We start from the raw sequence: 23,114 nt of genomic DNA on the forward strand, positions 1-23,114 counted from the left end.
TGCAAATATTTGAGTCCCTGCTGTTAATTATTTTGGATATATACCTAGAAGTGGGACTGTTTGGTCATATGATGTTCTGGTTTGCTAGTGCTGCCATTATGCAAAATACCAAAAATAGGTTGGTTTTTATAAAGGGGGTTTATTCAGTTACAAACTTACAGTCTCAAGGCCATAAAAGTGTCCAAATGAAGGCATCAGCAAGATGATACCTTCACTGGAGAACTGCCGATGGCGTCTGGAACACCTCTGTCAGCTAGAAAGGCATGTGGTTGGCATCTGCTGTTCCTCTGTTCCCAGGTTGCATTTCAAAATGGCTTTCTCCAAAATGTCTCTGGGCTTGTCTCTCTTAGCTTCTCTGGAGCAAACTCTGGGCTAGCACCTCTGAGCTAAGCATCTCCAAACGTCCTTCTGTCCACTTCTCCAAGCATCTTTAAGTGTCAGCAAGCGTCTGGGTCTTGGCTTAGCATATCCTGGGGTGTTTTCATCTCTCTCCTCTCTTTGTGAGCTCCCTTTAAAGGACTCCAGTAAAGTAATCAACACCTACCCTGAATGGACAGGGTTAAATCTCCATGGAAACACTGAATCAAGAAGTCACACCCTAACCAAAAAGATTAATAACTCTGCCCCTACAGGATTACATTAAAGACTATGGCTTTTGGGGGGACATAATATATCCATACTGGCACATATAGTAATTCTATACTTAACTTTCTGAGGAACCACCAAACTATATTTCTCATTGGTTGCATCATTTTATATTCCCACAAGCAATAAATGAGTGTTCTTATTTCTTTGCATCCTCTCCAACACTTATAATTTTCTGTTTTGTTCATAGTAGACATTCTAATGGGTATGAAATGGTATCTCATTTCCTTGATGGCTAATGATCTTGAGCATCTCTTTCTTTTTTTTTTTTTTAATTAAGATTTATTTACATACCATATAATCATCCAAAATATACGATCAATTGACCTCATTAGCATCATATAGTTGTTCATTCAGCACCCCAATCTATTTTTTTTAACATTTTCCTTGTACCAGAAAACGTGATAATAAGAATAAAAAAAACATAGTGAAAAAGGAACACCTAAATTGTACCCCCACCTCCTGCCCTATTTTTCCCTTAGTTTTTACCCCATTTTTCTACTCATCCATCCATACACTGGATAAAGGGAGTGCGATCCACAAGGTTTTCAAAATCACTGTGTCATCCTTTGTAAGCTACATTGTCATGCAATCGTCTTCAAGAGTCAAGGCTACTGGGTTGGCATTTTTTTGTTGTTGTTGTTTTTGTTTTTTTTTTGTTTGTTTTTCTTTTTTAGAATTTATTTACGTTCTTGCAAGAAAAGGCACACATCCAGAAACATGGTGGGCTGGCGCCTGTGTTGGTGTTTGATAGTTTCAGGTATTTACTTCTAGCTATTCCAATACGCTGAAACCTAAAGAGGGTTGTCTATATAGTGCATAAGAAAGCCCACCAGAATGACCTCTCGACTCCATTTGAAATCTCTCAGGCATTGAAACTTTATCTTTTTTTCATTCCGCTTCCCCCTTTTGGTCAAGAAGATGTTTTGAATCCCACGATGGCGGATCCAGGTTCATCCCTGGGAGTCATATCCTGCGTTGCCAGGAAGATTTACACCTCTGGGAGTCGGGTCCCACATGAGAGGGAGGGCAGTGATAATCACCTGCTCAGGTGGCTTAGTTAGAGAGAGGGCCACATCTGAGCAACAAGAGGGATTCAGGGGGAGACTCTTAGGCACAGTTATAAGCAGGCCTAGCTTCTCCTTTGCAGTAACAGGCTTCTTAAAGGCAAGTCCTGTGATAGAGGGTTTGGCACATCAAACCGCCAGTCCTCAATGTTTGTGAGAACATCAGCAACCATCCAGGTGAGGAAGCCCAACACCTCTGCATTTTCCCCCAGCTCCTCAGGGGAGTTCTGCATATTTTTTCATTGTTGTTTTTTTTTTTTTTTTTTAATTTATCAAAAAAATTAAAGAAACAGACAATAAAAACCAAAACAAAGGAACCAAATAAATAAAACCAAAACAAAGGAATAAGAAAAAACAAATATCCTAGAATAACTACGTTACTTCCAACATATTCCTACTCTACCCAGTAAAATATACAGACTATAACCTAGGAAAAGAATAAGAAAAAACAGATAACCCGAGATAACTATATTTCTGTGAACTTGTTCCCACTATACCCAACAGAAATTAACAAGCCATAGTTATTCCTGAGCATTCCCAGAACGTTAAATTTTTCTTGTGGCAAAATAGGAGCATCTTTTTCATGTGCTTTTTGGCCATTTGTGTATCCTCTTTGGAGGGATGTCTATTCAAGTCTTTTGCCTAGTTTTTTATTTTTTAATTTTTTTAAATGCAATTTTATTGAGGTATATTCACATACCATACAGTCATCCAAAGTGTACAATCAGTTGTTCACAGTATCATCATACAGTTGTGCATTCATCACCACAATCAATTTTTTGAACATTTTTGTTACTCCAAGAAATAAACATGAAAATAAGAATAAAAATAAAAGTACAAAAGAATACCCAAAACACTGCATACTCCTTTTCACCCTGTATTATTCATTTACTTTTTGTCCCCTTTTTTCTACTCATCTGTCTACACACTGTATAAAGGGAGTGTGAGCTACAGTATTTTCACAATCACACAGTCACACTGTATAGGCTCTATAATTATACAGTTGTCTTCAAGAATCAGGGATATTGGATTGTATTTCAATAGTTTCAGGTATTTCCTTCTAGCTGTTCTAATACACTAATAACTAAAAAGGGATGTGTATAAAATGCATAAGAATAACCTGCAGAATGACATCTCAACGCCATTTCAAATCTCTCAGCCACTGAAACTTTGTTTTGTTTCATTTCTCTTCGCCCTTTTGGTCAAGAAGGCTTTCTGAATCCCAGGATGTTTAGTCCAGGCTCATCCTCAGGAATCATGTCCCACATTGATAAGGAGATTTACATCCCTGGGAGTCATGTCCCACATAGGGGGGGTGTTGCCTAGTTTTTAATTGGTTGGTTGTCTTTTTGGTAAGTTGAAGAATTTCTTTTTATATACTGGATATTAAACCTTTATCACATATATGGTTTACAGATTTTTCTCCCATGTGTAGGTGGTTGTTTTACTTTCATGATAAGATACTTTGAGGTACAAGGTTTTTTAATTTTGGTGAACTTATGTTTTTTCTTTTGGTTGCTTGTGCTTTAGGTGTAAAATCTACAAAACCATTGCCTAACACAAGGTCCTGAAAATGCTTTCCTGTGTTTTCTTCTCTGAGTATGATAGTTCTAGTTCTTATATTTAGGTCTTTGATCCATTTTTAGTTGATTTTCGTACATTGGTGTAAGGTAGGGGTCCTCCTCCTTTATTTTGCAAATTGAGATCTAGTTTTCCCAGGGTGTTTTGTTGAAGAAACTGTTCTTTCACAATTGAGTGGTCTTTGCCCCCATGTTAAAAATCAGTTGGCCATAAATACAAGAGTTGGTTTCTGAGCTCTCTGTTCAGTTCTGTTGGTCTATATGTCTGCCCTTGAGCCAGAACCATGCTGTTTTGATTACTGTGGCTTTAGGTGTTCTTTGATAGCTTTTAGCAATGTTTAGTAATTTTCTGTGTACAAGTCCTTTACATCCTTGGTTAGATTTATTCCTTGATATATGATTCTTTTAGTAGCTATTGTGAATTGAATTTTTTTCTTGATTTCTTCTTCTCTTTATTGCTTCTGTATATAAACACTGTTGCTTTTTGGATGTTGATGTACCCTGCCACTTTGCCAAATTCATTTATTATCTTTAGGAGCTTTGTTGTGCATTTTTCAGGATTTTCTGCATGTAGAATCATAATTTGTAAATAGGGAAGGTTTTACTTTTTCCTTTCTAATTTGGATGCCTTTTATTTCTTTTTTTTTTTCCCTAATTGCTCTGGCAAGAACTTCCAATACATTGTTGAATAACAGTGGTGACAGTGGGCATCCTTGTCTTGTTGCTGATTTTAGGGGGAAAGGTTTCAGTCTTTCACCATTAAGTAGGATGTTAGCTGTGGGCTTTTCGTGTATGCCCTTTATCATGTTGAGAAAGTGTCCTTCTATTCCTATTTTCTTCTGAGTTTTTGTCATGAAGAGATACTGGATTTTGTGAAATTCTTTTTTGGCATCAGTTGTGGTTTTCTTCCTTTATTCTGTTAATGTTCGGTGTTACATTAATTGATTTTTTAGGTTGATCCAGCCTTGCATATGAGGGATAATCCCACTTGATCATGGTGTTTAATTCTTTTAATATGCTGTTGAATTCGGTTTGCTAGTATTTTGTTGAGGATTTTTGCATTTAAATTCATTAGAGACATTAGTCTGTAGTTTTCTTTTCTTGTGGTATCTTTATTTGGCTTTTGTGGGAGGGCGATATTGGCCTTGTAGAATGATATAGGGAATGGATTTAGTAAAAGCTGTGGATTTAATAAAAACTAATACAGGAAAACCCAACTGGTCTCTGGCCCTCAAGGTTCTGTAGAATCTTAAGATTTCCATTTAAGCTGTAAAGATGATGATGATTGCAACAACAGTGGTGGTTAGGTTAACGCTTACAGAGACCTAAGTTAAGGCAGAGTACTGAGGATTTCACATAAATGTTCTCATTGAATCCCAACAAATCACCCCCACCACCAAGTACCCTGTGAAGAAATATGCAGTGATTGTTGGCTGGCCACCAAACAGATATCCTGGGGTTATCTGTATAATCAGACAAATGTCTTTTCTAAAGTATAATCAGACAAATGTCTAGAGTCATTTTGTCTAAAAAGTAATCAAAATGAACAGATGAGTTTTATCAGTTAAGAGCAGCTTAAATTACATATATTTACATGTGTATACGTACACATACATGCACACACTTTTTTTAATCTCACAAGTTCAGAGGCAGGGTGTTCTCCAGTTGGTGTTCTCAACAACACAAGTTTTTTTTTTTTTTTAATTTCTGTACTGCCATGTTTTGTAGAAATCCCATAGCAGATCTCTGACTGGCTATGCTTAATATGACATGCCCGTGCCTTAGCTGTAAGAGGCTGGAAATATTCATATCTAACATTTTCAGCAACTCAGGTGGGAGGGGTGGGATCTGCCAGCAGACAAGGGTGATGGGCAGCCAATAGGAGTATGCTACAAGAGACATGGCTGTGTACAAGGAGCAAGATCTATAGACTCTGCTTCAAAACCATTAAGGATCTTGTCTTTGAATACATATCTTTATTCTCTCTACTTTCTCTTCTTTTACATCCTGAGTAGATTTTCTTAGTGTTCCATTTGCTGCCCTGAGTCTTTTTTCAAAACATTGGGAATTAGTTTGATTCTTTTTTCATTTATCCTCATCTTCTCTTTGTAGCATTTTGGCAAGCTTTGTCATTTAGATCACTTAGGATAGTTTTAGCGATGCTTAACCTTTCTGGGGTTGCAGATCCCAAATTATCTCATGAAACCTATAGATAATCTGCCCTTTAAAAAAACAGAAAAGCACATATCAACTTACATTATTTCTGGGAGTCTACTGATCCACTAAAATACTTCTCTATATCCTTTTTTGAGCATTTCACCTATTTGTTACAATTGCAGTTTTATAGCTTCTATTCTTTCCTAGAGGCCTTCAAAGGAATAAGAGTATTTATTTTGTTAAAAAGTGGAATAAAACTCAGTCTGCTTTGCAGTTACCATATGGGTCCATTTGACCCTTTTATAAATTTAAGAAATAGTATGGAATCTTAGTTATCTTATTTTTCCAGAATTGAAACATTGTGCTGTTTTGTCATCCTAGGAATAATTTTACTGTTACTCATCATTATTCATCACTTATTCCCAACTATGCTTAAAAAGAAGGAAATAGTATACAAATGGAAGAATGATGTAATAGTTGAAAGGGTAATGAAATAGTGAAATTAATTGTTATCTTGCAATTTTCTTATTGCATTGCCTACTGTATTGCATTATCTTTCAAGAAGTTAAAAAGGAAGCCTGAAGACACTATCTTTTTACTCTGCTTTTAGCTTACATTTAATGCAGTTGAGAATTAAGAATTTTTCATTTTCTGCCCAAACTGTCAAAGAGAGGAAAATCAACAGGGAAGATGTTTCATAATTTTTAGATGAGTTAGAAGATGGATGCTCTTAAAGAGACCAATAACAGCATTTTCATTTTTAATGCTGATGGCAAAATTGGTTGTTTAAGCAAAATCTCAGACCTAAGTCTTTAGATGATAATATCCTGCTTGGATTTTCTCAAACTCAGGAGTTGAGGACAAAGAAGAAATGTGATATTCTATTCTAGTTGGTCATTCCTTAGGAAGGATTTCATCATACACTATTTTGTGATAAAAGCCTTGATGATCCCATTTTGCTAAAGAACGTGATTATTCTTGCATCTTTTGTAATGTTTCTGCACTATTCCAGTTTGCTAAAACGGCCGAAATGTAGTATACCAGAAATGGATTGGCTTTTACAATGGGGGTTTATTAGGTTACAAATTTACAGTTCTGAGGCCATAAAAGCGTCCAAAGAAAAGCATCCACAAGAGGATACCTTCACTGAAGAAAGACTGACGGCATCTGGAACACCTCTATCAGCTGGGGAGGCGTGACTGATGACGTCTGGAACACCTCTATCAGCATGACTGGCGTCTGCTGGTCCTTTGCTCCTGAGTTGTGTTTCTTTCAGCTTCTGACTCCAGTGGCTTTCTCTTTAAGCAGCTGTGGGTTCTCACTTAGCTTCTCTGAGGCAAATTCTGAGCCTCATCTCTTAGCTTAGTATCTCCAAACGTATTTCTATCTGCATCTTCAAGTGCTTGGGTCTTTCGTCTCTGAGCTTTCTCTCTCTCCCTGAGCTCTTTTAAGGACTCCAATAAGCTAATTACGAGCCACCTCGAATGGGTGGGGTAACATCTCCATGGAAACAACCTAATCAAAAGATCCCACCTACAATAAGTCTGCATCCCCAAGATTGGATTTGAAGAGCATGGCTTGGAACTTTTAATAGGAAGTGAGGTATGGTAGGTCTGTATAGGTTAGAGTGAAATAGCAACACATCCCAAAGTAATTTGGGTGGAGAATATAACTATATATTCTGGGCCCCCCTGAGGAGCTGGGGGAGGATGTGGAGGTGTTGGACTTCCTCACTTGGATTGTTGCTGATGTTCTCACAAACACTGGGGACTGATGGCTAGACATACTGAGCTCACTGTCTTGGGGCTTGCCCCTGTGAAGCTTGTTGCAGGGGAGAGACTAGGCCTGCTTGTAATTTTGCCTAAGAGTCTCCTCTTAAGTACCTCTTTGTTGCTCAGATGTGGCTCGCTTTCTCTAACTAAGCCGTCTTGGCAGGTGATCTCACTGCCCTCCCCCCTACATGGGACCTGACTCCCAGGGGTGTAAATCTCCCTGGCAATATGGGATATGACTCCTGGGGATGAATCTGGACCGAGCATCATGGGATTGAGAACATATTCTTGACTGAAAGAGGGTTGCAAAATGAAATGAGATAAAGCTTCAGTGGCTGAGAGATTCCAAATGGAGTCAGGATGTCACTCTGGTGGACATTCATACGTGCTATATAGATAGCACTTTTTAGGTTTTATTGTATTGGAATAGCTGGAAGTAAATACCTGAAACTATCAAACTTCATCCCAGTAGCCTTGACTCTTGAAGACGATTGTATAATAACGTAGATTACAAGGGGTGACAGTGTGGTTGTGAAAACCTTGTGGATCGCACTCCCTTTATCCAGTATATGGATGGATGAGTAGAAAAATGGGGACAAAACCTAAATGAAAAATAGGGTGGGATGGGGGGATGATTTGGGTGTTCTTTTTTATTTTTTGTTCTTATTCTGATTCTTTCTGGTATAAGGAAAATGTTCAAAAATAGATTGGGGTGATTAATGCATAACTGTTTGATGGTACTGTGAACAGCTGATTATACACCATGGGTGATTGTATGGTATGTGAATATATCTCAATAAAACTGAATTAAAAAAACAAGAACATGGCTTTTCTAGGGTACTAACAATTTCAAACCAGCACATGCACCAAAATTTATTGTTAAAAAGAATTTGCTATATTTAAATTCTTTCTGAAATTTTAATTAAGTTTTCATTTTTCCTTTACATTTACTTGTCTTCAAACGTCTTTATCTGTTTTAAGATCTATTTTTTAAAAATGGTTCATTGAACCCAGATAGTAAATGGTGTTGATCATCTTTTCTGGTGCCTGAGTACTAATGTGTCTATTATTAAGGGTAAGAACCTCTGGTTTAAATAGTTGGTTTCACACATTTATTTATTCATATATTGAGCACTTATTATTACCAAGCACTATTCCTAGATCCTGGAATATAGCAGTAAACAAAGCAAAGTTCTGGAGCTTACAGCCTAGTGGAAGGAGACAGATAATAATAAATAGACCAACAGTAAGTTAGGGGTTTAAAAGGACTGTGGAAAAAAAATGGAATAAGGAGACTAGAGAGTGTTTAGTGAAACAGAATGCTTAATAAATTTTGTACTTATTGTAGTGATTTAGGTAACAGAAATGAGATATTGAAGAGATGAAATATGACTTTCCTACAGAAGGCTTGTTTTTAAATAGTGGAATATATTTCTACTTTTATCTAATTTTAACTTAATTTTCTTGATTATCTTAATTTTTTTTACGTGATAGGTATGCTTTCTTATCTGAAAATGTATAAGGCAAATATAACAGACTAAATTAAGACATTTAATATTCTTCTCTAGGGCTTTTTACATGGCATATTTGAACGTCTAAAACAATTTCTGGAATGCAGTAAGTATTTCCATGCCAGTACTTTTTTACTGTATTTATGAATAGCTTCTGCCCTGCATTTGCAAATCTGAAGATTGTGTTTTGGCTGAGTGCTCCGTTAGTTGGACGATCTGAGTGGGCACTTGCTAGCTGGGGAGAGCCTGGATGTGGAAAAAATTAGTATCTTGTATTTGATAATTCTCTTAATTTAAATAGGGAGCTCAGGTTTGTCTTCATAAACCTGTCTTGTCCTGAGTATTGAGGAAGTCTTTTTTTTTTAAATCTATTTTGTGTTTTTTTCCATCCTTTGTTTCTGTTGCTTCTCCCGTATTCCGGACAGGTATTCCCAACCATCATATATTAATAAATAATAATTAAGTATAGACTGTATGCCTAATGTTGTTTAGATTTCTTATAGACTCTTATTTTTTTAAATATGTGTTACTTAGTGCTATTATATAAATCTCCTTAAAAGGACATTTGTTGTAAAGCCTTGTTCATTAACCTTTGCTAGCTTACCTTTAGGATTCTTTGTAATCCACTACCCCTTACCATATCTTTACAACTGTACCTTCAACTTTATATTGTGTTAGGGTCAGAACAATCTTTTCACTGACAGACACATGCCGAGATTTGTCTTCAACTATTGCCTCCATCTTAATTTTCTCTATTTTTCATTGGTGTCACGGGGTATGTTTTAGCATCCAGGTTTATAGTCTCATTGGGCATCCTGAGGAATATCAGTGAACAAAGCAAGACAGTTATTTTCTTCTGTATATGTAGTAGTGAAATATTAGCTTTTTCAAAATTTGTTTAACGAAAAATCAGTTTTTTCTTATTTGCTGTGTCTTTAGCACATTTAGAGACCTGCTGCCCTGAGAAGTAGGTATATTAATGTACTTAGTTTTAGGGAGATTGTTTTATGTCAGCCATTTTTAATATAGCAATAATATTCTTGAGCATGTGGGCAAGCACTGTTCCTGGATGCTTGCATACAAAGATGAATAAGATAGCTAATTTCATATAGTTCTTTTTCTAAAAATGGTTATTTTCTCTGGTCATCCCAATTGAGGAAGCAGAAGGAAGAATAGAAGTCATTCCAGGAGAGGAAAATAATATAAAAATGATGATACAGAGTAAAAAGAGTATGATTAGAGAGCAAAGTAGTTTATGGACTGATGGACATTGTTCTTGACATACAAAAGAATTAATTACGCCAGGGAGATTATCAGAAGAAATTTGTCAGAAATGTATAGGAGAAATGATAATGGCTATGTTAATCTTTAAATGTTTGATTTTTACTTACGTCACTTGACAAGTATTTCAGTTATGAATGATTCTGAGTTTTTTGAAAATGTGATTCATGATTAATGCCTAATATTGCTACCCTTATCCTTTAAAATTGGACTTAGTCCATATTTCAGGAATAATTTTGTGAAATGTGGTACTGAGGATTACTGCTTCTGTTGTAAAGTGCAAATCTTGATATTCCTTTTAAAAAACTTAGTTTTTATGGTTTATTTGTTTGTAGTTGAGAAAGCACATTAATAAATCCATAATGAAGAATATGCAAAAATAAGCTTGTACGTATTATTTTTGGAAAAAGTTTTGCATTGTTTTGTTGTAAATTTGTAGAACATTATCAGCTTGTACTGATATTTGAAATGTATTTTCAACAGGTAGAAGTATAGGTACAGATAATGTCTGTAGAGATAGACTGGAAAAGACCATCATTCTTTTTACTAAAGTGGTAAGTTCTCTTTTTATCTTTGGTACATTTTCTCAAATTTAATAATGTACTTAAATTTAGTAAGGAAAATGATATGTTTGTAAGCATACATTTTCACTTTAGTATAAGGAAACTTGTGTTTTGACTATAGGAAAGCTGGAAAAAAACCCACAGTTTTTTGTTTTGAAGCCTTTAGAATGCAAATTAAATAGTGTTTAACCTTGATGTAAAAAAAAAATAATCAATCCAAGTAAATATTAGGGAAGTCAAGTCCTCTAAAACTCATTATCCTCATATCTATGGCTAAAAGCACAGGTAAAGAAGATACTAGTGCAACTTTGGAGAAAGTGGATCATATATAGCAGGCAGTATAATAATATTAGGAAGTCATTGTATTTAGAATGACTACTAGGTTATCATCAGCAACAGCAAACACCTTTTGAATGGAATTAATTACATAGGGACACTGTGCTAAGCAATGTATATATTTCTGATATCATTTTCATTTTTATAGGAAATATTAATTTTTGTGAAATTTTGGGTTTGGGGAGTGCTCCAGTTTGCTAAAGCTGTTGTTATTGGATTGGCACTTATAAAGGGGATTTATTAGGTTACAGATTTACAGTTCTGAGGCCATAAAAGTGTCCAAATGAAGGCATCAACAAGAGGATGCCTTCACTAAAGAAAGGTTGATAGCATCTGGACACCTCTGTCAGCTGGGAAGGCACATGGCTGGTGTCTGCAGGTCCTTTGCTCCTGGGTTCTGGTTTCAAAATGACTTTCTCCAACATGTGTCTGGGTTTTTGTTTTAGCTTCTCTCTCTCTCACCTCCTGTGTATCCTTGCTTGTTCTCCCAGGGCATTTCTCTCTAAGCCTCTGGGGTTCCTCTCTTAGCTTCTTCAGGGCAAACCCTGGGCTTCATCTCTTAGCTTAGCATCTCCAGATTTCTTTTTGTCTGCATCTCCAAGTGTCTGGGTCTGTGTCGGCCCCTGAGCTCTGTTAAGGACTCTAGTTAACTAATCAGTCAAGACCCACCTTGAATGGGCGGGCCACACCTCCATGGAAATAGTCTAACCAAAGGTCTCACCCAAAGTTGAGTGAGTCACACCTCCATGGAAACAACCTAATCAAAAGATCCCACCCATAATAAGTCTGCACCCACAAGACTGAATTAAGAAAACATAGCTTTTGTGGGGGGCATGAAAGATTCAAACCGGCACAGGGAGATTGGGAGAAGTGCAAAGAAGGAGGTTATAGTGAACAGGAAGACCTGGTTTGGGGACTGCATTGTGCTAAAACAGGTTCTTGAAGACAGGTGGGAATATCTAAATCTTTAGTCTTTTTCATTGAAGGTTCAATAATAGGATTTGGGGTTGTCTGTTTCCTGGGAAAAGAGAGAGAGAGAGACCAGAAACAAGCTTTTTGTATGTTTGTAGTTAGGTAGCAGTTACCTTCAGTTTCAGTTGTCTTCAATTCTTCAACCCTCGTGATCCATTAAGTCTCAGCAGCAAAAGCCCACTTTATCTTCCAAGATCCAGAACAAAACTGACTCAGGTCCTTTAACTTAAATATAAAAACACAAAATAAAACAGGATGATGTGGTTAGTCAGGGGGGCTGTGCTAGGATACATCACTGGCATTCCTGCATCTGTGTGCTACCAGTAGTCCCTGCTCAATAAATTAATTATAAAAGTAAAATTTAAAAAGTATTATTTAGGTGGTCTGTTTTAGAACAGCATTGATTGTTGAGCTGCTGGATTTTCCAGTTCTTTTGTTTGGTTCTTATTCAAGGTAATGACGTGGATAGATGAAATTTACGATTTATTCTTTTCTGAACAAATTGGAAGCAATAATTTCATTTATAAAGTTCATGTTTATAATATCTGCCTTTTTAAAGCTTTATAAAATGGAAAATTTCAAACATTCCCCCAAATAGAATTGAATAACTAAGACCCCATGAGGTTGTCCGTCAACTTCAGCAATCATCAATATATATGGCCATGGTCAATTCTGTTTTATCTGTATGAGCCCTCTCTTCTCTTTTCTGGTTATTTAAAAATAACTCCCAGGTATCATAGAATTATCTGTAAGTATTTGAATGTGTATCTTTAAGATATAAGGGAGTTTTTAAAAAAACATTATCTTAATACCATTAACACATTTAAAAATATTAATGACTTCTTAATGTCATTTAAATATCTAGTCAGTTATCCATTATAAAGTTTATCCTTTAGACATTTCCTCTACAGTCTTTCCTCTGTTGATTTTAACAGTCATTGATGGTCATTGCCTAGATCCATTGTTTAGATATTGTAAAATGAAAGCATTCTATTATTCCTTTTGCATTTATTAGCTGGAATTGTTCTGTAAGGAAGAAATCTCCCCCATCAGCCATTCGACTTACTGAAATACAGTTCATGAAGGAGAGGCAGAATAATTTTTGATTCTTTCCCTTTATTTATTACTTTTTAAAAGCCTGCATTTTATTCACTTTTTGTACAATTTTTATACACTTTTTATACATTTTTTTGAATGATATTCATCTAGTGTTTTTAAATTAAGTTTGAAGTTGATCTAAATTGGACCCTGTCCTAGAAATAATAGAAATTCTTGAAATGAGATATATTCTGATACACTTATAACTGCATTACATGATGTACCCTAAGAACTGTTATATTACACTTAAAACTGTATACACACAAACTTCCCACCAAGTTTCAAAATTTGCTGAATATTTATTAGTAAGGTTACAATATAAGATAAACTTATGGAGTGATTAATTCCAATATGAATTTGGGAAAAACACATTTTAACTTTTTCTTTGTAGCTTTTGGACTTCTTGGACCAGCATCCATTTTCATTTACTCCTCTAATTCAGAGATCACTGGAATTTTCTGTGAGCTATGTTTTTACAGAAGTTGGTGAAGGGGTTACATTTGAGCGATTCATTGTCCAGTGCATGAATCTTATTAAGATGATTGTCAAAAATTATGCTTATAAGCCGTCAAAAAATTTTGAAGGTAATGCTTTACGCAAAATTTTGTTTTTTCTCCTTATTTTAATCTAAGTGTGAGGTAATTGCTATTTTTAAATCTTTTTTTTTTTTGAAATTCATTCAGTTTTGTGTTATAAAGCAGGGATAAGGATTCAAGTCTTTAATATGTGAGGACCACCTTTAAAAACCATACATTGCATTAAGTAAACTGTCTTTTTCTGGTGCTGTAGAAGATTGGTCAATGCTTAGAGACTTTAAGAATTAAGTTCTATAGTAACCATTGGTAGCTCATGCTTCGCTGTATTCATTTTAACAATTAAAAGCTTTCTCTGTATAAAGTAGGGTTGCTTCTAGACAGGCTAAATTGTTTGCTATATTATTTGGAATTTAATCTTGTACATAAATACAGAGATGAATGAGACAGTCTTATAGGGAGGAGAGAGATGTAGGAGTAAATCACTTCAGTGTGCTATGATAATATAGCACCGTAATGTACAAACTGGAGGGGTAAGAGGCAGAACTGATGTGGGTGTGATGTGAATAAAGAAGAGTGCAAAGTGTCTTGAGATTTTTGTTCATAATAAAAATGAAAATTTATACAGAAGCATATCTTTTTCCCCCAAAGTGTATTATTTTGTTTATTCAACTTGGCTGAACAATTAACTTCTGAATTTTATTTTTCTAGATAGTAGCCCTGAAACTCTTGAAGCTCATAAAATTAAGATGGCATTCTTCACATATCCCACTTTGACAGAGATATGTAGAAGATTAGTCTCTCATTATTTTCTGTTAACTGAAGAAGAACTGACAATGTGGGAAGAAGACCCAGAAGGCTTTAGTAAGAATTAATTTTTCAGTTTTAGCATGGTTTTTCTCTCCCTTCCGTAAATATATATCATCCATTGGAATGATAGGTATAATGACATTGTATTCTAATATGGCACTTTTGATCTGAGAATCTTGTTTTTTAAAAACTAATTTATTTGTCATCCTGCCTTTGTTATCCATTGGAACAAATTGAGAAACAAAAAACAAGTGATTTGTTCAAATATGATGCAGGATTATGGCCAGCAAGAGACCTTTTAAATTTTTAGGTGCTGTTACAACTGTATCACGTAGTTTAAAACAAAAATATAAAATTAGCTGCCTGTCTCTATTATCAGGTCAGTTACTATTTTGTGGTTCATTCCTTAATATTTTTTGTTTGTAGAAATTTTTACTTCAGAAAGAAATGTGGAGAAGAAAACACCTGAATTGCCTTTTTAAATTTTGCCTGAATTTTACCTTATCTACCTATTTAAATTTTAATTAAAAATTAATTTGTTGATAGTTAAAATTTTTCTTTTTAGAGTACCTTTTTAGCTGTTTGGATTTTAGTAGTAAATAGATAGGTGGAATAAATTTATTTGGGCCCTTGCTGTAGACAATCAAAGAATTGTGTACCTAATAAAGGATCTGTGTGTGAATTACTTTGTCATAGGGTAGATTTTATCCCTTCTACTTATCCCTTTGGCTGGGTGCCCTTGTGAAGTTTATATATATGTTTCCAAATATTTTAAGAGCGCCCTAAACTTTTTGGAAGTTTTGTCTTCCTCATTTTGTCACTTAAAAGTAATTTTGGCTCATTTAGAATATCTATCTTCTAAATGGTGCTCTGCACAATGCGTCCTTTCTTTTTTTTGCTTTTTACTTTTTGGTGAAATCTTGTGTGTCACATTGCTTTGTTTATGCAGGATATATAACGTTGTAACAGGAAGCATTGAGTTCCCAAATTGTTAAAAGTACAAAGGTATTATAGTTTAAATATAAAATGGTGAATTTATGAATATATGACTAATTTTAGCTTCTAAAAAATGAGTTTTGTTGAATATGTGGTGATTCTAAGGTTGTGCTAATAATGTAACAGGTGATATCACATTCTCTGGAAATGACTCTGAGCTTCCCTTCATAAAGAATTGTTAATGAAAAAGAGAATACTTATGGATGCAATCACTTAATAAATGACTATGAGATACACAGATATGATCTGTAGCTTGTAGTAAAGAAATTGTTTAATACCTTGTTTCCCAAGGATTTGCATTCTGTGTTATGTTTAAAACAATTTAAAGAAATATTAAACTGATATCAATAAGATCTTTGCTTTCCTAACTAAGATTTTGGAAACACCATTATTACATTTCTGGAGGGCATCATTAGTTATATTTTTAATTGCAGCAGTGGAAGAAACAGGAGGAGATTCTTGGAAATACAGTTTGAGGGTAAGTGTTAACTGAATGAAAATCACAGGGTGAAGCTTACTTAATGCTTCCATAGTGCTTAGTAGAGAATGACATCCATTGAAGACTCCAAGCATTAAGTCAGACAGATAGGAAACTGTTTATAATAGCAAGAAACTATATTTGCAAGGGAAGTATTAATTAACTTACAAACTTTAATCTGGATTTTTCTTTTTATTAACCTGGAGTTTGCAAAGTGAATTCTTCATTTTGTTGTCAAATTAATTGGATAGTAACTGTCATTGCAAAAGTAGAAAGTATTTGTGACAGTGAAATATGCCACCTTTTGGCTAGAGTGATATTCCCACACCCCTTTTAAATATTTTAGTAATTATGAGGCTTCTTTTGATACATTATCTCTTTTATCATCTAGTGATTCTTAGAGACCAGCCTATTGCTTTCAGTTATAAGGTGCTTTTAAAACATACATTTATTGATAAGACAAATATTTTACCTTTGAGTAAGATTTATCAAATGTGATCTTTGACTTATTATTTTTGTTAAGGCTTGTGTTTACATAATTTATATAATTTAGCTGTTGTTTTTAAAAAAGGTATATTCATGTTTTTAGATTTATAAGCTTACATAGAAAACCAGTTGTAAATTATAGAAATGAATGCATTAATGTTTTTTAAAATTTACTTCTTTAATTTTTGAAAACTTCCTCTTATAGAAAATTTCACACATTAAAAAATATAATATCACAAACCCTTCTATATCTAAACCAAAGTTTAGATATCAACTCATGGCTATCTTATTTCATATAAAACACCCTACCTCTTAACTCCACCCTGCCCCCAAAAGCAAAAAACAAAACTTGCATTCTTTTGAAGCAAATCCCTAAGATGACATATTATTTTATCTTATAAGATTTCTTTTCTTTTTAAACACAGAGTAATACTTTAAAATTTAATTATCCTTTATATTATGAAATATCTAGTGAGTCAGTACTTTTTACAAAATGAATCATTCTCTTTATGTAGTTAACACATGATTTCTGTTACTGTATGTGTCTGTTAAAAGAAATGGAGTACTATTTTATGTTGTAAATTGAGTTCAAGTTGCTTATCATATTATTTCTAGGAAAATATATAATTTTTAACACATTAATTCCTGAAACTTTTCAGAACCGAAGTGATAAATGAATGTGGGTTGCTCCAGCATGCTTTAAAGTATGCTTAATTGCAAACGTAAACTCTTTGCTTTTAGTAGTTTAAATATTTTGAATGTACAGTGCCAAATGTTTGAAACAGGCAAATTAGCTTTCTGTATGTTAATTATATCATTATGTGATTTCTTTTATTTCCCACTGTTTTCTTTACTAAAAATAGTAATCCTACTTAAAAAAAACACACACACACAAATCATTAATTGGAAATGTTTCCAAAATTTTAGGTATTTAAGATTATTAAAGAATTAGTAAGTACAATATACCTTTGTTTTTATTAGGAATTTGTTTTTTCCCCCCCTCCAGCCTTGCACTGAAGTACTGTTTATAGATATATTCCATGAATATAATCAAACTCTTACTCCTGTACTTCTAGAAATGATGCAGACACTTCAAGGTGAGATATGTTTTGTGATACTTTGACTTATCCATTTAATTTATGTTCAATCAATGCAGTTTGCCTACTACATGCAGTGAATTGTTTCCTAGGTCATATAATTGATATAGTTTGAGAAAGACAGATGTGTGCTTTTCTAGAGGGGTGGCACTTGAAATAGGCCTTGAATTATAGTTTGGAACATGATAGATTTTGGTATCGTGAGCATAATAATAGTATAAGCAAAATAGCAGGCAAAATATGTTGCTTGGGGAAGTGGTTTGTATGAAGCATATTGTAGCAGAAAAAGATAGAATATTAGTGTTAGCTTCATTTAGAATTGTGGCAGTGGGAATGGAAGAAAGTTGATGGATTTAAGAGATATTGCCAAATTAAAATTTTTAGCTGTTGATCGTTGTGCTTGGTACACAGGTAATTATTTAGCTTTTAACAGTGATTTGTGATTTCTGACTTTTCTGCCAGACTGTAAGTTTCAGGGGGCAGTGATTATATCTGTTCTGTTCATACTTCAATCCTAATGCCTGGTACCCTTAGTAAATATTTGCTGATTGATTGACTTTTTGGCAACTGACTGAATGTGCTGGGCATAATGAAAAGTGGTCAAAGTTGACTCTGAACTTCTGAGTGTGATGATAGGTAAAAAAAATTAATAGAGATTGGAGATAGAATAATTTTGGAGTGCATCTGTAAGTAGTCTTGGGAGAAGAAAAGAGGTTCAGGACAGAACCCATCAGATGTTCACTGTAGGGATAGGAGGAGGGAAAAGGCCCTGCAAAACCATTAAGATACTATCCCAGAGGTACAAAGAGAAATATGGGAATTTGTCCTGGAGAAGAGCTTGTTGTCAGAAGTGTCAACTGCTATAGGAGGTTGAAGGCAGTGGACTCTTCTTAGAGAATAAGGTATTCTTTATTTGGTGTCTGATGTGATTGAGATGTTCCTTCAGGGCAGATTTCTTGATCTTGTTTGTAGTAGTAAGAGGGTAAAGAAATAAAAAAGCAGAAGAGACAGGAGAGAATTGATTCAGTAAGACTTGTAGGGAAACTGAAGCTGATAAGACCAGATCACTGGTAAATGGGGGAAGCACAGGTACGCTAGTTCCCAGATGGAGTTTGGGAGTGCTACTTCCTGAAAAATAGGGGACAAGGCTAAATGGAGGATGAGATATTTTTATAGAGAATAGAGAAATTTAGGATGTTGAATGGCCTCTACTTAATAGGGTAAGGGGCAGTGCCAATGCCTGAGAATTAGAGTTTTTGAGGAATTATATATATTTGACACAGCCCTTGAGGGTGCTGTGATAAGAAGTCAATAAGAGATGACTTAAAAGATTGCAGAGCTATAATGAAGGCCAAAGCCTGGGATAGATCAATGTGTTTGTACTGGGCTGACTACTGAGTTTTGTTACTGCATCTAATACCTCTAGACAGTTGAGGAACTGACAAGGGAAGAGTGCTAACTTCGGAGAATTATTGAGGTGGGAATCGTAGACTCAGACTCCCACTTTACTTTCATATATATAGTGTGTTCCTTGTTGGAAAGTAGCTGGGGATGGAGGGTGAAGTCATTTGATCTTTTGAGATGTAGTGAATTCATTGTTGAAATAGCTGAGCAATAGTCTAGCTTGGGGAGGGAGGCAAATGAAATAGTGATACATAGAAGAATGAGGGTAGTGGTCAGTGGTCATAAAAAGACATTAGCCCCTACTATGTCATACTTTCTGGGGGTGTAGTGAGAATCTGAGCCAGGGGCTAAAATCATTGGAGTTTTGAAGATGTAATGAAAATCTAGAAATTAGTTGATAGAGGAACCTAGATTTGCATCATCTAGCACCTCTCCATTTTTGTTCTCTTGAATGTCTTAGGGTTAGTTGTTGCTAGGGCTTATGGCTTGATAGAGGGAATTTGTTTACAGGGATTTGTTTCAGGTTTTCAAAAATTTCGTCAGTGAGTAGAATTTGCTTAGAAATTTATAACCTAAACTCTAAAAGAACTCTAAATTTTGTATGAGCTATACTTCTAATAGATTGATAGGAGTCATTCTGGAAGAATGATAACTTTTTTTTAACTTCAATTTTTATGTTGCTAGTTTCAGTTTTCATTGTTATAGCTCACCTTTTATTTTTCCCTCAAATAGTGCTCAACTTTTAAGCTTTTAAATTATAAATCAGCAGGAAAAAATGAGCTTTCAGTCAAGTTTTATTATGCTAATTTAAAAGATAACTTGAATGTTGATATTCAAGTATTTTAATATGGATTGATTTCTAACAAACAGTAATTTCCTAATGTACAATTACAAATTGTTAAATTTGATAATATTTATTCTGCTTGTTGGTTCTTGGATATTATTTCTGTTTCTCCCACTCAGTCTACTGTTCATTTATTTTTTTAAACCACTGTAGGAAAGGGGATAGGCTGTTTAGTTACATTCTTTCTGATAGGTTGCTGAATGCTAGGAATGTTTCATTGCTTTCGGAGTTTAGTTTTCCAGTTCTTGAGGAATTTGTTTGGGGCTGTACTTAAACTAGTGTATTAGAACAGTGAGCTTAAAAATGCATATTTAACAGAAAAATATATTGATAAACAACTCACTAATAGTCTTTCTATTCTAAAGAAATGTATTTGTTAAATAAGATATTTTTCATGTCTTGAAAATGGTGTCCTTCTGGATAGTAATGGGGCAGCTGCCAACTTTTTATTCTAAATTTTCTACGTTTCGTGATGCCTACCACTTTTCTGTTTGTTCTTTTCATTTTATTGTCATCCTTGATTTAATATATTGTCATAACCTGATTTACTTTTATGTTTAGAACTTTTGTGAATTTGTCTGTTCTTATACTTTGCTCTTTTTCTCTTGTGTGAGTGATTTATAAAAATTTCTTTCTTTTAAGAATTTTCTTTCATAATAAGGGTATAATATCATAGTTAGTCAATTGTGGTATATATTTTTCCAGAATTTTGATTGTCAAAACATTTTAAAAATATGTTTTATGATTTTGAAAATTATTTAGGGCTTGACATTTTGTACCATCTAAAATAGTGATAATGATAAAACTTAGATTTTCCCCTTTAATCTATATTATACTTGATGTCACAAAGTATGTTGTACTTAACTGAATCAGGAAACTAGCAAATAGAGTTTAAAATAAAAAGTATGTTTTCAAATAAAAAACACTAGTTTTATTTTCCTTTACTGATACTTATTTTTTCAGGGCCCACCAATGTGGAAGATATGAATGCACTGTTAATCAAAGATGCTGGTATGTTAAACTTGAGTGATTTAGAAGCATTCATTTCTTCTTTAGATTGTCTATTTTGTGGCAGGTATTGTGCTAGGAGCATTGGGATAAAAGGGTAGCTAAAATATAGGAACTATCTGGTGGTAGAGATAACCAAGTAAGCAGATAATTATAATGTAGTGCAAGATGGTTAATGCTAAAATAATAATAATCAGACAGTGTTTTGGAAAAACACAAGGTAGTTTCAGTGTGCTAAAGAAAAGGGTCCTAGAGAAGTCTAATGTGAGAACACAGAATAAGTAGGAGTTAGCTATGCAAGGGAGGATTTGGGAAGAGGGTTCCAGGCAGAAAAAGCAGTGTGTACAAAAAGAAAATTGAAGGTAAGATAAGAAAGCACAGTAAAGTTTTGAGTTGTGAGTATTTTGGTTTAACTTGAACATAGAGGTTCAGTGGTTGTAAAGTGATGAGAAATGAGGCTGGAGAGAGGTAAGCAAGGACCAGATCATAAAATACCACATCCATTTGGAATGAGGTTACTTTATAATTTTAATAATTTGACTTGAATATTTAAAAAATAATTTTATTTTCTGTTTGAAAGCACTTAGTATTTAGGAAAAACCTGGAGTAAAATAACTAATGTGTCTAAATGTCTATTTAAATAATTTCCCTGATTAACATACCGCATATTCCCTTTATTAACATGTTACATGTTTTAAAATAGTCCTTACGTTTTAGCTTCTTACATAAGATCATTTTGTGTTAGTAAAATTTAGCAATTGACTAAAGCACAATATCTAAATTAAAATTTTTTTCTCAATTTTTTCTCCTTAGTATATAATGCTGTCGGATTAGCTGCTTATGAGCTGTTTGACAGTGTTGATTTTGATCAGTGGTTTAAAAACCAACTTCTTCCAGAATTACAAGTCATTCACAATAGGCAAGTATAAAATTTTGTGTTTATTATACATTTATTTTGCTTTACGGATTTTCTAATGAAAACAAGAAGGCATTAACATTGCTTACAATAAAAAAAAATCACAGGTAGTGTATAGTGTAGAGAGGAATCAGACTTGTGAATTTTTAAACAGATTGCTATTATGTTATTTTACTTCAAATGTGAACCATTGCTTTGAGCTAGTATTTGATGTTTATATAAGATAGTTTGCAGGAGAAAAGAAGTAGGACTTTATGAAAGGATGAGAGAAGATAGAGGTCTCTGGCATCCCAGAAAGAAAATACGCATAAAAGAAAGCCATTTGAAGACTTGGCAGGGGCTGGGTCTGCTATCAGTACTAGCCTAACTAAAATAACATCCACGAAAGGTGACCGCTTTGGAACCACAGAAAACATACTGCAAGTATTTGGGAGAGAGGGCAAGGTAGGACGTGGAGACCCAATGGCCAAGAGTATTTTGGACACACTTTAGGCTTTTGTTGGGGTGGCTGAATCAATAGTACAGATCCATATGACATTTAGAAGGACTTTAGCCCAAGTCTATTTAGGTACTTAAAGAGTTAAATGGAAGGGAAAAAATCTTTCATAGTTTTAAAAAATTATTTCTTAGTTAAAAATTAGAGTAAGAAGAACATTCCAAGTGGCTTTTTCTTGGTTTGATGAAATATGCAATTCTGTTTATTTACTTCTGCATACCTTGTGTCTGTCAGAATGCTTAGCGCATGGTAATAGAGCAATTAATAATTGTTGACTACATTAATGAATGAATAGAAGGCCTGTGATTCCATCCATGTAGGGGTGATTTTATAAACATTGAGTCATTGTATTGCAGTGCTGGAAATGCTTTAAATTAATTTTGACCAGTGAGTAGCTGTTTATCCAATTCAGTTTATTCAATCATTTATTCAATAACCAAATATTTTGTACATTTGGAATTTACCAGGTCCTGTTAGAGGTATTGGTGAGTAGGATGTATGCAGCCTTTCTTCCTTTGACAGGGAGAAAGCCTTCAGTGGGGAATCAGATGCTGTAGTTTGATTGTCCTTAAGCCCTAGAGGCTATTTAGTCTAGACCTGTACTGTCTGGTACCATAGCCACATATGGCTGTTGGGCAGCTAAAATCGACTTAGTGAAACTGAGGGAATGATTTTTTAATTCTAATTTTTATTAATTTAAATTTAAATATAAACAGTGAAGCAGTGTAAAATATGGATTGATTGCATGTTAAAATGGTAATATTCTTGGATAAATAAAAATATTATTAAAATTTCACTTGTTTGTTTTGATATACTTTTAATGTAGCTACTCAAATTTTTTGAATTATGTATTTGGCTTGCATTATATTTCTATTGGACACAGCTGGTCCAGACCATTGTTTCACAGACTTTAATGTGCCTACAAATTATCTTGGGATCTTGGTAAAGTGGACATTCTGATTTAGTGTGTCTGATTTAGTGATTTAGTGTGTCTGGTCCAGGGACTATAATTTGAGAAGCAAACTGACCTCAGTCTTAACTTTGCCTTGAAACAACTGTGACAT

At 34.3% G+C, this 23,114-nt stretch overlaps 1 protein-coding gene across 1 annotated transcript in view; it reads left to right on the forward strand.

Annotated features, from left to right (window-relative positions):
- IPO11 (importin 11) overlaps window positions 1–23,114 on the forward strand; it is a 297,051-nt gene that overhangs the window by 93,838 nt on the left and 180,099 nt on the right. The window contains exons 8-15 of the mRNA XM_037799092.1: window positions 8,790–8,838; window positions 10,497–10,567; window positions 13,374–13,566; window positions 14,227–14,379; window positions 15,756–15,799; window positions 17,292–17,382; window positions 20,594–20,641; window positions 21,452–21,557. Of these exons, the coding sequence (XP_037655020.1) occupies window positions 8,790–8,838; window positions 10,497–10,567; window positions 13,374–13,566; window positions 14,227–14,379; window positions 15,756–15,799; window positions 17,292–17,382; window positions 20,594–20,641; window positions 21,452–21,557 (755 nt within the window). The remainder of the gene's footprint in view (window positions 1–8,789; window positions 8,839–10,496; window positions 10,568–13,373; window positions 13,567–14,226; window positions 14,380–15,755; window positions 15,800–17,291; window positions 17,383–20,593; window positions 20,642–21,451; window positions 21,558–23,114) is intronic.

The sequence above is a fragment of the Choloepus didactylus genome, chromosome 11, assembly GCF_015220235.1.
Source record: "Choloepus didactylus isolate mChoDid1 chromosome 11, mChoDid1.pri, whole genome shotgun sequence".
In the NCBI taxonomy this organism is placed as follows: domain Eukaryota; kingdom Metazoa; phylum Chordata; class Mammalia; order Pilosa; family Megalonychidae; genus Choloepus; species Choloepus didactylus.